Source organism: Hemicordylus capensis, chromosome 2 (genome assembly GCF_027244095.1).
Source record: "Hemicordylus capensis ecotype Gifberg chromosome 2, rHemCap1.1.pri, whole genome shotgun sequence".
NCBI lineage: Eukaryota > Metazoa > Chordata > Lepidosauria > Squamata > Cordylidae > Hemicordylus > Hemicordylus capensis.
In genome coordinates, this window is record NC_069658.1 from 92,717,868 (window position 1) to 92,733,021 (window position 15,154).

General features: G+C 41.9%; 1 protein-coding gene across 5 annotated transcripts in view; it reads left to right on the forward strand.

Annotated features, from left to right (window-relative positions):
- Window positions 1-15,154, forward strand: part of CNTNAP4 (contactin associated protein family member 4) — a 420,639-nt gene that overhangs the window by 398,703 nt on the left and 6,782 nt on the right. For 2 of the 5 annotated variants that reach the window (XM_053297596.1, XM_053297598.1), the window contains 3 exons: window positions 571-658; window positions 9,485-9,703; window positions 10,080-10,151. In XM_053297596.1, coding sequence (XP_053153571.1) covers window positions 571-658; window positions 9,485-9,703; window positions 10,080-10,151 — 379 coding nt within the window. The other 3 variants (XR_008316516.1, XM_053297599.1, XM_053297597.1) reach the window with 3 other exon arrangements.

The following is a 15,154-nucleotide window of genomic DNA, read 5'->3' on the forward strand; positions in this document are numbered from 1 at the left end:
TAGACCGTATTGTACAAATGTCACAATCAAATATATATATATTGGCTTAAGAGCTGGTGGAGCTCTGATATGTGCTGTCATCGGTATTTGAAGGCAGGCAATTTATGTAATGGTGTGGGCTTTGATAACATAGGATTTAATTGTTTTGAATTTAAAGTTCAGTCTGAGATAGTGAGAGCTTTCATGTTTGGTAAAGTGGTAGAGAATTCCTTTGCTTCTCGACATGAGGCTTACCAATTATACTGTATTTCCACATGAATAAAAAGGAACTATCCAAATGGATTTTAAAAAGAGCTGAATATAACGGGCAATTACTTAAATTGTATCTCAGCCACAATAACTGTGTTCAAAGAGAGGTATGTACCAAGTCATTTATAAAACTGATATCTGTGTTTTAACAAATGGCTTGATATTCTAGTATTGCTCTCCTAAGTTTTATGTTACTATTAACAATTTTTTCTTTTCTTCTCTCCCCCGCCCCCATTTAACCATTTACTTTTCTCATACTACACATCCCAATGGAATTGTCTTCCATGGTGCCACTTTTAATCTCTCTGAACAATTTTGAAGGTTAACCAGAATGAAAGGATAAAATTCGTTCTGTCTTCTGATATACAATTCAATGCTATCAAATCACTTGTACTTGGCAAGAACTTAGGTAAGTACAGTGTTGAATATTCTCCCTGCCCCCCTTCCCACCCACTTGCCAAAATGATTTTTTTTAAAAATGCCATAACATTTTATCAGATCAACATATTATTTTAAAAAGTCATCACACATATTTTTAAACCCCTTATTTTGTTGATAAAACTATAAATCAGGGCTGCTCAACTTCAGCCCACCTGCAGATGTTGGCCTAAAACTCCCACAATCCCTGGCTATAGCCCACTATGGCAGGGAATTATGGGGGGTTGTAATCTAAAAACAGTTGGAGAGGCTATGTTGAGCAGGCCTGATATAAGGGCTGTCCTTACATATAAAAACCATATAAAGCCCTGGGTTGGGCTGCTTGTGTGGAGCACCGGGATCAAGCTGCCCTCTCAAGAAGCCATTAGCAAGATGAGAAAAAAAGGTGTGAGTGTGCCCTTAACTACAGTGCTAGGGCCAGGTGTGCTGGGGCTGCATGCAGCTCAAGCACACCTAGAGACGGACATCTAGAGTACTCATGAGAGATTCCCCCAGTCTTATGGGGGATTCCATCCTTTGTGGGATATCTGGAGGCTGGGGTGCATTGTCCTGGCCTCTGGAGAGCTGCACTGCTCTGAGAAGTGTGGACCATGCAGGTGCACAATCCGTGCACCCAACCAACAAACATGGATCATCTGGGGGGAAGATAGGTTTGTCCCTTCCATCCTCCCCGACCTGTCCCCGCTGTGAGAATAGCCTTATTTTTTCATGTTTGATTAGTGGATGACAATCAAGGTGGAAGCTTCATTCTTATCAAAGTGCATGCATAATCACTTGCAAGTGCTTCTAGCAAGATGAGCAAGTGGATTCCATTAAAAATAAGTTCACTCCTAAGCCTTTCCATTTTGCAATCAGACATAATGAAACATAGCATTTTCAATACAATCTAACAAAGAAAAGGCTAAATGACACTCAAATCATAGGTAAAGACAATGAATTAGTCATTAATCTGCAGAAGTTCCTTTCTTTTGAACAATACACCATTATGAATAACATCATGCAAGTTCTGTTTTCAAATGAATTAATTGTGGATGGGGATCAAGAATGTAATGAAGCAAGATTCAAGGAAATCAGTCATACATCAATTCAGCTACAATGTGGGCAATCAGATACTATTACATGTAGAAGGATAGATGGAAAAAAATGATTTCTTTCGTAATCCTAATTTGAATGCCTATTTGTTTTTACATTGAAATGGCACCACCCCCCTATTAAAAGCATATACTTCAGTTACCCATCAATGATGTTTTATAGTGCCATTTTGGCTGGTGGATTATTAAGTGTTTAACAGTATTGTGATTATAAAAATGATATGGTTGATCTGCATAACATTCCATGTTAATAGATGAGATTAGCTTTAATTCTAATTTAAAGAACATGTTGAGTCAAGTAGATCTGCATTTGGTTAAGTAGAATGAGTCAGATTTCTGGATATGTTTTATTACTGGATCCAAATGAAACAAGTGCTTCAATGGGGGAAATTAAACCAATATAGCTATTTTCATAGGCTTAAAGGTCTTAGACTGATCTTGATTGAATAAAAACAGTTTGGAAGTACTGATGATAGTGGATTACATGACACACATTGCAATGCCTGTGTGTTGGCTGGCACTACTACACATGTTAAAGTCAGCCCTAGAGGCATTTTGCAACTACTTCGAACAGTGTGTGCATGTTTGTGCAATGGAACACACACAAAAAAACTTCCTGTCCCTAGAACCTCAATGCCAAGACAGGTTCTCCACACCAGCAAGTATACTTGCTCGCATTATTCATCCACTTAGCATTGCATACCCTCCCTTTTTGTGTCTACTACTGCAAACACTTTCTGCATTCATCCAACAGAATCCCAAAAGTGATTTGGTGATTTGCACATTCATTAAATGTGTGAGAAAATGGTGAACTGATCAGTTGATTAATTTTACATGTCTAGCTTTTAAAGCATTTAACCACTCCAGGTCTGTACTAGCTGCAGTGTGTTAGAGGCAATTTTACTAAGTGTAAATCACGTAGCCAACAGGGAATAAAAATCTCCCTGTTTTTACATTCACAAACTCCACCATATTCTCTTGGATAGCACTGAACAGCTTAAAGCACTGACTGATTGCCTACTCATTCCATAGTAGTCGCATCATGCTACACCATCAGGACTACCTTTCAAGTTCCCCAGCAGCACAGGTCTAGGACAGGATATATCCTCTTGTATATCTGTATAGAACAAAGACACACATCTGTTGTATGTGTATGACACATGCAACAGATGTACAGGTATTTGTCATCTGTTGATGACACATTCATGCCCATCCCCCATCCGTCCATGAGCTGCCATGGGAGGGGAAGGGAATGTAATTATTTAGAATCTCTGGAAGGAAGGAAAATGTTTTCTGTAATGAAGGCATTCAAGAAGGAGAACTGCATATGTATCTCTGGATATTCATTGAAGAATTCCTTGTGTCAAAAGGTGATTGTGTAATGTAGGTTATTTAAACTGAGTTTTCTCACAGTAAATGCTGATCATTAATAAATAATATATTTTTAATCACTCCAACAAAAATGTTAGAAAACATAGTAGCATATTTCAGTGCCAGAAACTCTATGATATTCTGTGGTGGTTGCGTGCACCAATTTATTGTGTTAAATTTGAGTAGGGAGTAATGCTTTGTATAATTTAATTTAAGTTTGGTTTAAAGTGGCACATTTCATATGCTGAGGTTAAGCAGTCTCAATGAGGGAAACAGATTTTGTAATTATCAAGAAAGACATGGGGGGGGCTCACTTTTCCTTTTGGAAATTTGGGGGCTCACTTTTCCTTTTGGAAATTCCCCTTAGGGAATTAGCCAATATTGGATTCAGTCTCCTTACATAGTCCGTGTGGTTTCTTTGAACTAGAGGGAATCCCCAACTTACAAATGGGTTGTGTTCCCAAAGTTCATTTGTAAGTAGATAATTGAAATAGAACTCACATTCATTAAAGTAAAAACTTGGGAGACAGAATTTTTTGCTAAATAATTTGCATTCTAGATGTTTTCTCTTTTAGTCACATTTTGAGGTGGGAAGCTGTGATGCAGCATCATTTATATATAATGTAGATGGCTCACTAGGTCCCAGATGGCTCACTAGGCTTGGCCCTACCTCTACCTTCAATGTTGGGGTTGTAGCATGCATGTATGCATGCCATGCATGTATTCTGTATGGTTGTAATAGGTGTTTACAGTCCATTGGGAATTTGGTTCTTAATTAATATTAAAAATTAATCAAGTGCTGCTATAGGATGGATATTAACTTCTTCACACATCATGGATATACAGGTGGCCCTTGTTATCCATGGTTTCAGCAACCATGGTTTCATGTAGCCATGGATGGATCTTAGAGACCCAGTTTCATTATCCACAGTATTAAAGATAGGTGATTTTTGCCTATCCGTGGTTCCTTAGTGAGTGAAAATGACTTCCGGTTACATTTCTGGTGTCATTTCCTGTTCAAAGGCAGGGTGGAGCCATTCCGTGGCTCATATTTACAAAACAAAACAAAAAACAAGCAAACAAAATCCGTCAATATGGAGGTTTGTGGGGTGCATTTCTGGAGAGTTGGAAAATGAGGTACTGTGGTGTATTACTTTTAGTTCTGCTTCCCTCCTGCATTTTTTTTGTGATTTTTGGCACACACACACACACACACACACACACACACACACACAATGTGCAGGAATCTAACCCCTAGATTCCCATAAAGGTTTCATTATTTGCATATTTGTGATTGTAGGCGAATAACAAGAGCCTCCTGTACAGTAAACAATGTCAGCAAAACTAAAAAGGGATTACAAAGAAAATGAGTCAAAATGTAGGTAAGGTTTCACAGAAATTGCTAAAATCATATCACTGAATCTGCAGGCAAGCAGTCTAATAGAAGTCCCATAATTGTTTTGTTTTGTTATGAGTTCTCTTATGTGTTATGAATTTCTTAGTCTCTTGTCTTCTGCGAATAAAAATGAGTAAGAGGGGAATGGAAATAGGATCAGTGTAGTCTGTAAGTCTGTAAGCGGGATAATTCTGTCTTCATTTTCTCAATTATCAAGCTACAAGTGAACTAAAAATAGTTTATACAACAAGCAGAAGTTCAAAAACTTCAGTGTAGCTACAAACAAAATCCTAGAAGCAAATGTTCAAAATATGTGCTGTTCTTATTTTTCAACAAGCAGTTTTATGTCATACATTTATACAAGTGGTAATGTACAGAGTGGCTGCAATTATTTAAGTTTTTGGGTTTTTTGGAGACATGCCACCTACCTTTGGAAATTGGTGGTGATGCTGGCAGCAACCTTGCCAACCTACACAGCAGCCCTTAAGTCTGTCCATCCTGGTGGTGAGCCACAGTTCCCAGAAATTATGTCAGGTGTGGATACAAGGAATCTCCCATTTGGATGGACGCTGGCAAGGGACAGGTGGCAATAATGAGCTGGACAACAGGAAGATGGAACATATAGTGGGAGCAGGTTTAAGAACATGCACATGAGAACAGCCCTGTTGAATCAGGCTCAAGGCCCTTCTAGTCCAGCATCCTGTTTCACATAGTGGCCCACCAGGTGCTGCTGGGAAGCCCACAGGCAGGAGCTGAGGGCATGCCCTCTCTCCTGCTGTTACTCCCATGCAACTGGTATTCAGAGGCATCCTTGCTCTGAGGCTGGGGGTGTCCTATAGCTCTCCGACTAGTAGCCTTTGATAGACCTCTCCTCTATGAAATTATCCAAACTTCTATTAAAGCAGGAGTGGCTGGTGTGGCCACTACCAGGGTTGTGGTGATGGTGGTGAGAGGCACCTTTAAGCCCAGATTAATAGGTGCTTACCTCCACTATGGCTGCAGTTGCAAACTACAATGAGTAGCAGCGTGCTGCCTGGTACTCCCTGCAGTGGTGGATCGGCTGCACCACTCATCTGGCCACTGGTGGGGGATGGGCTCTGCTGAAGCCAGGAGAGTGGAGGATCCGATCTGCCACCGCAGGGAGTGCCAGGCAGAGCGCTGCTGCTTGGAGTAGTTTGCAGTTTAAAGCTACAGCTGGAGGATAGGTAAGCACCAATTAATTTGTGCTTAAAGGTGCCTCTCGCTGCTCACCCAGAGGCGCCCACACTGGCCACTCCTGTCTTAAAGCCATCCAGGTTATGGCATAAAGTTTAAAAAATGAAAAGAACTGGGATGGGGAAAGAAGGAGAAAAGAGAGCAGAACATCGTGACAGCAGAAGAGTGCAGGAAAATGGGGCCATGTATTAAGATTGGAAAAGAAGGGCAGGAGTCCAGACCAGTGTGCCAAAGATACCAGTCCTGCCAACCTCAGACCCAGAGAAACCCATGCTGGGTTTTCCTGAAGGCCTTGAGGCAAATTCCCACCAGAGTGGTCAGTACTAGAGTGGGCAAAATTGCTTTCCACTTAATGAGCACCCCTAAGATGACCCCAAATTGCCTGAGGATCCCCAAGGGGGGCAGATTGATCTGGAAACAGGATAAAACCACCTTATGGATGCATCCAAGCTCAGAAGCTCAGATTAGGCAGACTCATTAGGGGAAACAGGAGTTGTAATTATCAAGTCCATAATGCTCGGGAATTTTGAAGGAAAGAGAAGAGGATGACCAGCAGCAAGGTGAATGGACTCAATTACAAAAACAATGAATACACCACTGAGAGACCTTAAAAGCCAAGTTGAAGAAAGATCATCCTGGAGAGAATTTACCTATGTGGTTGCTAAGAGTCGACACTGACTTGATGGCACTAAATCAATCAATCAATTATCAAGCAAGACGTGGTGTGTGTGTGGGGGGGGGTTCCCTTTTCCTTTTGGCCACTTAGGAATTAGCCAATATTGGGTTCAGCCCCCTTAGATAGTTCATGTGTGGGCTCTTTGAACTACAGGGACTCCCCAACTTACAAACCGGCTGTGTTCCCAAAGTTCATTTGTAAGTTGGGAACTTGATTAATTTTATATGTGATGGATCTCTGTTTGTAAGTATGGGCCATTTGTAAGTTGAGTCTTTGTAAGTCAGGAGTGCCTGTATTGCCAAATATATATATGGATCTGAGCCCTTAATAACTTATGAAACTCTTGCCTACCTTTATCTCTAGAACACAGAAGAACAGGTAGATCTTGAGGTTCCCCTCTCTCCAGAACCAATGACAAAAGGCTATTTCATATTATAGTAAGACATAAAATAAAAATCCGGTATTTGTGTGTACATTCAAATACCACTGTTGAACTTACATATCAATGAATGCAGGATTGCAATCTAGCTCCCCAATCATAAGAATAGTGGCTGACATGCCAAGCAGCTCTGTGTTGATATTAGAGACCCAACAAAGTTGCTTTTCAAAACTTGAAAAGCAACCCCAATGGCAGGGGCGTAACAAGGCTGGAGTGGGCCCAGAGACAAAATTTTAAAATGGGCCCCTCGCTGATACACACACACTTCACAATATATAGCCATGTGACTTGCCTCTGGGGGGCCCCTCGAGGCGTGGGGGCCCCCAGGCAGCCGCCTCCCATTGCCTAATAGTAGTTACGCCCCTGCCCAATGGTGTAGCATGATGGGGCCACTGTGGAATGACTTAAAACCACTTCCAGGCTTTTGTGCAGTGCTATCCAAGAGACTAGGTGGTGTGGGTATGTGGGTGTGGGCTCACGCACACACACGTGCCTGATTCCAACATTATCCAAAAGCTCCACTGTAGCCATGTACAATGGGACAAAGGGGGAAGAAATTCTGTGACTACCATGTTAAGCTCCCATGCACCCTGCTGCTCATGCCCTGCTGCCCAGCGCCCTGCTGGGATTGTGGGCACGTGTGTGATTGAAAGGGTGGATTGATCATTACTATGAGCAGTGGAGCACATGGGTGATTGGTACAGTGGGGGGCAGAATTTCCTTCCCTTTCATCCTAATGTACACGACTATACCAAGGCTTTTTTATAACGTCTGAAGGAGCCCCCCCACACACACAAATTCCCTTCAATAAGCAAAAATTCTACGATATATGGATTCTATAAGGGCTCAATACTACTTCCTTAATGATGTATGTATGTATCTAACAAACTTCCAGTATAATGTGAACCTTTGTTTGGAATCATGCATCGAATGACTGATAAAGAGGCTGACATTTAGCTATAACCAATATTATCTTCATTTGACAGGTTAAAATTGAGCTCTCTGTGCTGTTATCCTGTAGATAGGAGCATTTTAGCACACAGGTGTTTTCTAAAACAATAGCAGTGATTACTATCATCAGAAAGGCTTAGGTTCAGAAATATTCCATAATATTTGTAAGACTTGATATAGTGACAGGTTACAAAGTATGAAATAGATTTGACTTTATGAAATGATGTTTCCCATTATCTTGCAAGGAAATGTGGCTTCTGCAGGCTTATCTCTTGTGCAGTGAATATTATATGCCTTACACTTAGATAGAGTAACTTTATCCACACAGTTTTCTAACAATTCAAAATGGAGAAAAGTATCTAGAGCACAATTAAACCTCCCTCCCTCTTTATCGGGTAAACAATTGTGTATGTGACTGAATATATGTGACTGAAGAACAATTAAAATCTAGAATTTCAGCAACACTGGTAGAAATGTTTGTAGAATGTGAAGCCTCTAAAGAACTGGATTTGAGCTTACATTGATAGCTTATGAGGAATGCTGTATACTGGTGTACATTTTTAGTATTAGAAGCCTGCATGCTTCTCAACAAGCTGCAGATCCAAGAGGAATCTGCTCTTGCTGCTTCCAAGCCACTCAACAGCCTGTTGGCGCTGTAGCAATGGCGGGGGCTCCTCTGTGCTATCGACACATGAAAGCTATTCACATGCGCACCAAAAACTGGGCTAAGGTAGCCCAGCCTAATTTTTGTTGCATGTTTATATTGCTGGGAGCCATGTGGCTCCTGGTGACAGCGCAACAGGAAGCCTGCTTAGGGACCCTGCTACGTAGGCCAGGTTTTTGATGCGAGGGTACCCCAAAAGCGGGCTAAATGCTTGTGTGTTGGGCCCCAAACACAAATAGCCTCCCAATGATATTGGGAAGCTATGCATCATGCACTTGTGCAGTGCATTCTTGAAGCTTCAGGGATCTCCCGGCCCCCAAAGCTCCCTGCTCCTTCCCTGCTACCACCCATCTGGGCAGCCGATCCAGCTGCCCAGCAACATGGATGGGATTGTCTGCAGGGGAAGTAAGCTCTCCGCGGCTTCCTCCCCGCCTTCCAATCGTGAGAATGGGCTCATTGTGTCATCACAGCTGCAATGTGAGCTGCAAAACATTGGGCATGATGGGTGTAGGTCACAGCTGTGATGATGCAATGCATCAGTGACACGGAGGAGCCCCCACCATTGCTAGCAGTGCCAATGGGCTGGTGAATGGCTCAGAAGGAGCAAGCATAGATCCCTCTTGTATTCACAGCTTGCTGAACAGTATGTAAGCCAGGATTGTTTCCCCCGAATGATTCATTTTATGAAGAATAGATATGAATGAACTTAAGCGACTGAGCCGAGTTGTATATATTTGCTTTGTAACTTGCTATAGCTAATTAAAATGGTCTCCTTTAGAAGTCTAGTAGTTGTTCTTAATATTTTTTAAAGTTTGGAATATATATGACTATATTTTCATTAAAGGCAAACACAGAAGTGTCTGATCGCAAATTTGCATGTTTCCATAGCGCACATAAACTCAGAGGAATACAGGTTAATTATTCAATTATTCTTCTGTCTCTTTGTTTTGTACATTTGCACAATGATTAATTGGCTTCTGTTTCTTTTGATTAGCAGAAAATAGTGATATGGACTCGGATACCATGAAGGCAAGCTCTCAGGGATTTATTGGATGTCTCTCTTCAGTTCAGTTCAACCATATTGCTCCTTTGAAGGCTGCACTGCACCATTCCAGCTCTGCCCCAGTCACTGTAAAAGGACATTTTATTGAATCCAACTGTGGCACTTTAACAGGAAGTGAAACATCAAGTGAAACAACCCATTCACTTGCAGGTAGCAAGCATATGGCAATCATTAGTCTAAAACAGAATGCTAGAAAAGGGTTCACAATTTCAGCATTGCTGTAAAATTATTCAGCAGTACACTTCAAGGATAGCAGGCAAAAGTGCTGGGTTTGTCTGTTCCCTCCCTGCTGCGACCCCTGTCTTTTTCCTCTAAACGTTTTCTTTGTTTTGTTGAGTGATACACAGCATGATTTAATAAGATCCTTGCTCTTGGTAGCCTTGAGCGGATACTCTACCTTATGTACTCCTTATTTATAACTGTATGTAATGACATACAGTACGTAGATCTTAACTGTGTGTACATGGATATATAGAGAACTCTCCTGTCTGCTTGTCTGTCATTTTCCTTTTTGTTTCTGCTGCAGATCATTCGGGACCGATAGATGAGGGAGAGCCTTTAGCTAATGCAATAAGGAGTGACTCTGCAATTATTGGAGGTAATAGGGACTATAGCAAACCAGATGGTGCCATTTAAAAGTAACTTTGATTCTTTCAGTGCTGAAGGAAAAGTGAGTGAATGTTCAAGCAAAAGCATGCACATCCATGCCTTAAGAACTAAGGAAATTGATAAAAGAAGCAATAACACCAGCAAATTCTGTGGAGGGTGCTCCACAGGCTACAGTGAAAAATAGTTCCCTATGCCTGCACTGCAACCCGTCTTTTCTGGAACATTAAAGGAGATCCACAAGTCTGCAAATATCCTGTATACATGCTCCAGAGAGCCATGATTGGTCATAGCTCCTGAATGCATGTTTATGAACTGTTTTCAGATATGGCAGTGCCTTTCAAATTTTACATAACTGCTGTCGTCAAAGTGTGGTGCAAAAACAACAACAACACCCCCAACATTAACAACCCTCTAACATGCAAAGTAGTTCTCAGTGTTTGTAGGAAAAGTTCAGTTCCAGTAGCAGCCAGTGAGGGTGGTGCTGGGGTGGTGGTGAGAGGTACCTTTACATAGTGATCACCGGCAATACCACCAGTATCTGCAAGCCACTGCAAGCATCCCCCCCCACACTCTGTCCAGCATCCCGTGTGGTGGCTGCTGTGGCTCCAACATTCAGCCAGCCTGTGCGCATGCATGGAGGCCATTTGCATGGTCAGCAACACAGTGCTGACCACGCAAATGGCCTCCATGCATGCTGAGAAGCCAAGTGAGTGCTGGAGCCATGGCAGCTGCCATGAGGACTGCTGGGCAGGGCGCCAGTGCTCACGGCAGCTTGCAAGTACTGGTGGTACTACTGGGGATCACTTTTTAAAGATACCATCAACCAGCTCTGTATCATGATTATGTATCATTTCTGTAGCAAAAGTATACATGTTTGCATTTGTTACTTAGCATGTCCATTCTCACAACTGCCTTATATATTAGACTAGAGATCTCACAGGGAATTTCTTGGCTGAGCAGAAAAATGCAGTCCTCACAGTCAAGTCCAATACCTTGTTGACAAAATGTGCATGTTTGTCATGCTTCTTACATTTTGATGCAGACAGGCACTGGGAATCATATTTCCTTGAAATCAGATATACCAGTTCAGATGATACTTTCAATGCATGATTAGATCCTTCTACCCATGTACAAATGATCATCTGAATGGGAAACCATACACTCTCTACCCCGGATTTAAATACTAGATGCAAGGTAGGTTTAGAATGTAGGGTAGTCACTATCATGTGATTAGATGATTGTCTGAATTGCAATGTGGTGCCCCCCCCCCACCATAGAGTTTGCATTGAAAACAGGACAGAGCCCAGGATTGGATCATCCAGTTATATAGGTGGGACTTGCTTTTGGCACAGTGTTTTTCTCCCTGCCTGAGGTGGAGAGTTCTGTGAAACAGTCCTTTTAATCTTTACCACACTAACTGAGATAAGTGGAATAAGTGATGCTTACAAGACAAGCTTGCTGTTTACAAGTTTCACCCACTCTCTGGTATAACATAAATGTAAAAAACTAAGTGTTTGAGTTCCAAACAGGATATTTTTTATTATTTTTTTGCTGTGACAAGAAAAAAAAGGGGGGCAGTTTTACCACCTAAGCCTTTAAGAGTCACCCTGGTGACCCTATTCACTCTATTCACTCCCAAACCTTCTAGAAACCCACTTACAGCCTCTTCAGTCACTTCCTTCCTTTTAAAATAGGCATCAAATGAGCATACTTAGAAAACATCCAAGTTATACATGATTTAAAGTGGTCAGTTTAAATTACCTGCCTGGTCCAGAAACCATATAATCCCAATTCATTTCAATTCATGGAATCCAGTTATTTTTAGGTCTGGGTGGGCCACAATTCAGCAACACTAGTTGGACTGAAAACTATTATTTGAATCCATTACTCATAGGAACATAGGAAGCTGCCATATACTGAGTCAAACCATTGGTTTATCTAGCTCAGTATTGTCTACACAGACTGGCAGCAGCTTCTCTAAGATTGCAGGCAGGAATCTCTCTTAGCCCTATCTTGGAGATGCTAGGGAAGGAACTTGGGACCTAGATAATCTTCCCAGAGCAGCTCCATCCCCTCAGAGGAATGTCTTACAGTGCTTACACATCAAGTCCCCCATTCATATGCAACTAGGGTGGACCCTGCTTAGCTAAGGGGACAAGTCACACTTGCTACCACAAGACCAGCTCTCCTCTTGGAAATGCCAGGGATGGAACTTGGAAACTTCTGCATGCAAGCATGCAGATGCTCTTCTCAGAGTGGCCCCATCCCTTAAGGGGACTATCTTACAGTGCTCACACATGCCTCCCATTGAAATGCAAACCAAGGTAGACCCTGCTTAGTAAAGGGGCAATTCATGCTTGCTACCACAAGACCAGCTCTCCCCATTTGTCTTGAAGAATTGTCTTGAAGAATTGTTTGTAGATAACACCTAGATTCTGAGACTTATTTAATTCACACCCCCTGTAATCGCACTGAGAATAACCCTTTTCAAATACTTCACTGAATGAATTGAGTACAACTTCTTGTTGGAAAGGCTATCTGACTGGAACTCAGCAAAATCTAAGTACTCTGTACATACAATCAGAATGATGCACTGAAGTCAGGAGCAGGGACAGTGGGAGGCAAGTCTCATGATCAGTGAGACTTGCCTTTAGAGGGTTTGTGGGGAGAGCGGGCTTAATCCGCTCTTCCTGCAGATGATCGGAAGGGAAGCCCTCAACGGCCAGATCAGCCACCCACACAACTGCTGGCTCTGTCACAGAGCTGGCAGGCGCTGTGGGGATTGAGGGCTGCTCAGCCCCCGGAAGTTCTGGGGTGCCCCGTGCCAGAGCGCGGGGCATCCTGGAGAGACTCCCAGGGTTGGGAGGCCTGTTTCAGCCTCCCGGCAGGGGTCTCCTCATGTGTTGCCATGGCACAGAGCTGCACTGTGGCAATACACGATAAAAAAGATGGGGTTAGCAGAGCGCTCGCTCCACTAACCTCAGCTAATGGGAAGAGGAATTAGTAGGGTTTGCTTCCGGGAGCCACGTGGCTCCCGTAGCAGCAGACGATCAGCAAAAAGCGGGCCAGGCTCACTTAGCCCGCTTTTTGCTGATCGTGCAAATGTGCTCTGGGTGTGTTCCCAGCTTCTATCCCCTTCATGTATTAACTTAATATCTGAAAAGTGATTCCGTGTTTCAGAAAACCAATAAACCGAGAATACTTTGGTTATCTACTGATGTTCAATTGTTTGAATCAAAATAGTAATGTTTAAGTAGTGGTAAGATGATGATGATCAGGACACTGTAAACATAAACTCAGCCCTGAAGATGAGATTCCAGATTGGGAATCATGAAACCTAGTCAGATTACATTCCTTGAAACTTTGGGAACCTACTATTTTTATCTGTTCAGAAAGAATGAAGACAAATCAAGAATGTGTGAACAATATGTGTTTGGGGACTCAAGAGTTCTCAAGGGGATTTTGGTTTGACACATGCACAAGCAAGAAAGCTTCAATGATTATTTTAAAGGAGTTATTCTATGAGACTCAGAGTTTTCTGATGGCATTATTTTCCCTTGGGCCCAAGGATGGAGAAAAAGCATTCTTCCCCACTGCAAATGGTTTATCTGCAGCATAATTCAACCATCCAATTTCCATTAAGGTTTTTTTTGTTGTTTTTTTTTAAGGGGAGAGAAAAGAAAGAAACCAGCTTGTATACTTGATAACCTCTGGTTAACTTCTGAATAGGTTTCTTTGGTGAGGTCACTGGAGACTACGCAGATAAGTGACAAATTGAGGAATTTAATGGAATAAAAAACTACCAATTCCTACTGAGGGCTGAGCATTTAGAATTGAAAAAGGTGAAGAGAATACTTTGCTAAAACAAGACCATGTGCTCACCTATACAGCTTCTACTGCTGAAATGATGGCATCCTCTAGTCATTAGGCACCTCATTAAGGGCTTATTATCTGCATTAATCACTGCTTTGAAGTGACTTGAACAACAGTTGAGCAATGCCTTGTGCTCTTTTGCTTGAAAGGTAGGCAATTTCTTTCCATTACAGAACTAAATTGTAGATATTTTCTGCTGTACAGATAAAATAAGGACATAAGAAAAGCCCTGCTGGACCTTTTCTCAAGGGGGATATCTAGTCCAGATACCCCCCTTTTTCTACAGGGGGATATGTAGTCCAGCATCCATTTTCCAACTGTGGCCAGTAGGTACTTCTGGAAAGCTCACAAGCAATGTGTGAAGGCAACTCCCCAAACCCCCACCCCCCACAACAAGTGAAAGAACTGGAGCAAGATGAGGAGTTTGCAGAGAAACAGAATGAATTCTTGGTCTTCACTGACTGAGGAGGATACTGAGCAGTACTCAAGGGCAGGAGGACATCTTAAAGGGAAGATATCTGAAAAATTAAGTCAAAAAGAGAAAGCAAGAGATGAAGACAAATTATAAAGTCACCTAACATCATACACCTCAGAATCCTTAAGGAGCTCAAATGTGAAAATGTTGGATGTTCTAATAAAATATACAACTTTTCATTAAAATCTGCCTTCTTTACTGGATGGTTGGAAAGTGATCAATGTAACATTCAATTATTGGGAGCCAGGAAATTAGAGACCCATTTGCATGGAGAAATTCTGTGCTAGGAATTATTAGGAAAGGAACTGATTATTATGTATCCAGTATCATAATGCCTTTATAGTACTACCATGTTCAGAATATTATTTACAGTTTTGGTCACCCCATTTCAATAAGGATATTTTAGAACTAGAAAAGGGGCAACCATAATGATCAAAGGGTTGGAGCATCATCTTATGAGGAATGGCTAATGCATTTGGACTTTAGACAACTAAGAGGGAGACATAATAGAGGTTTATAGAGGTATGCCTGGTGTGCAGAAAGTAGCTAAATAGAAATGCCTCTCCTTTCACAGTACTGGAACATTAAACAAGCATAATAGTCATACTTGTGGAACTCAGTGGAAAACATTAGCAGTTACCCAC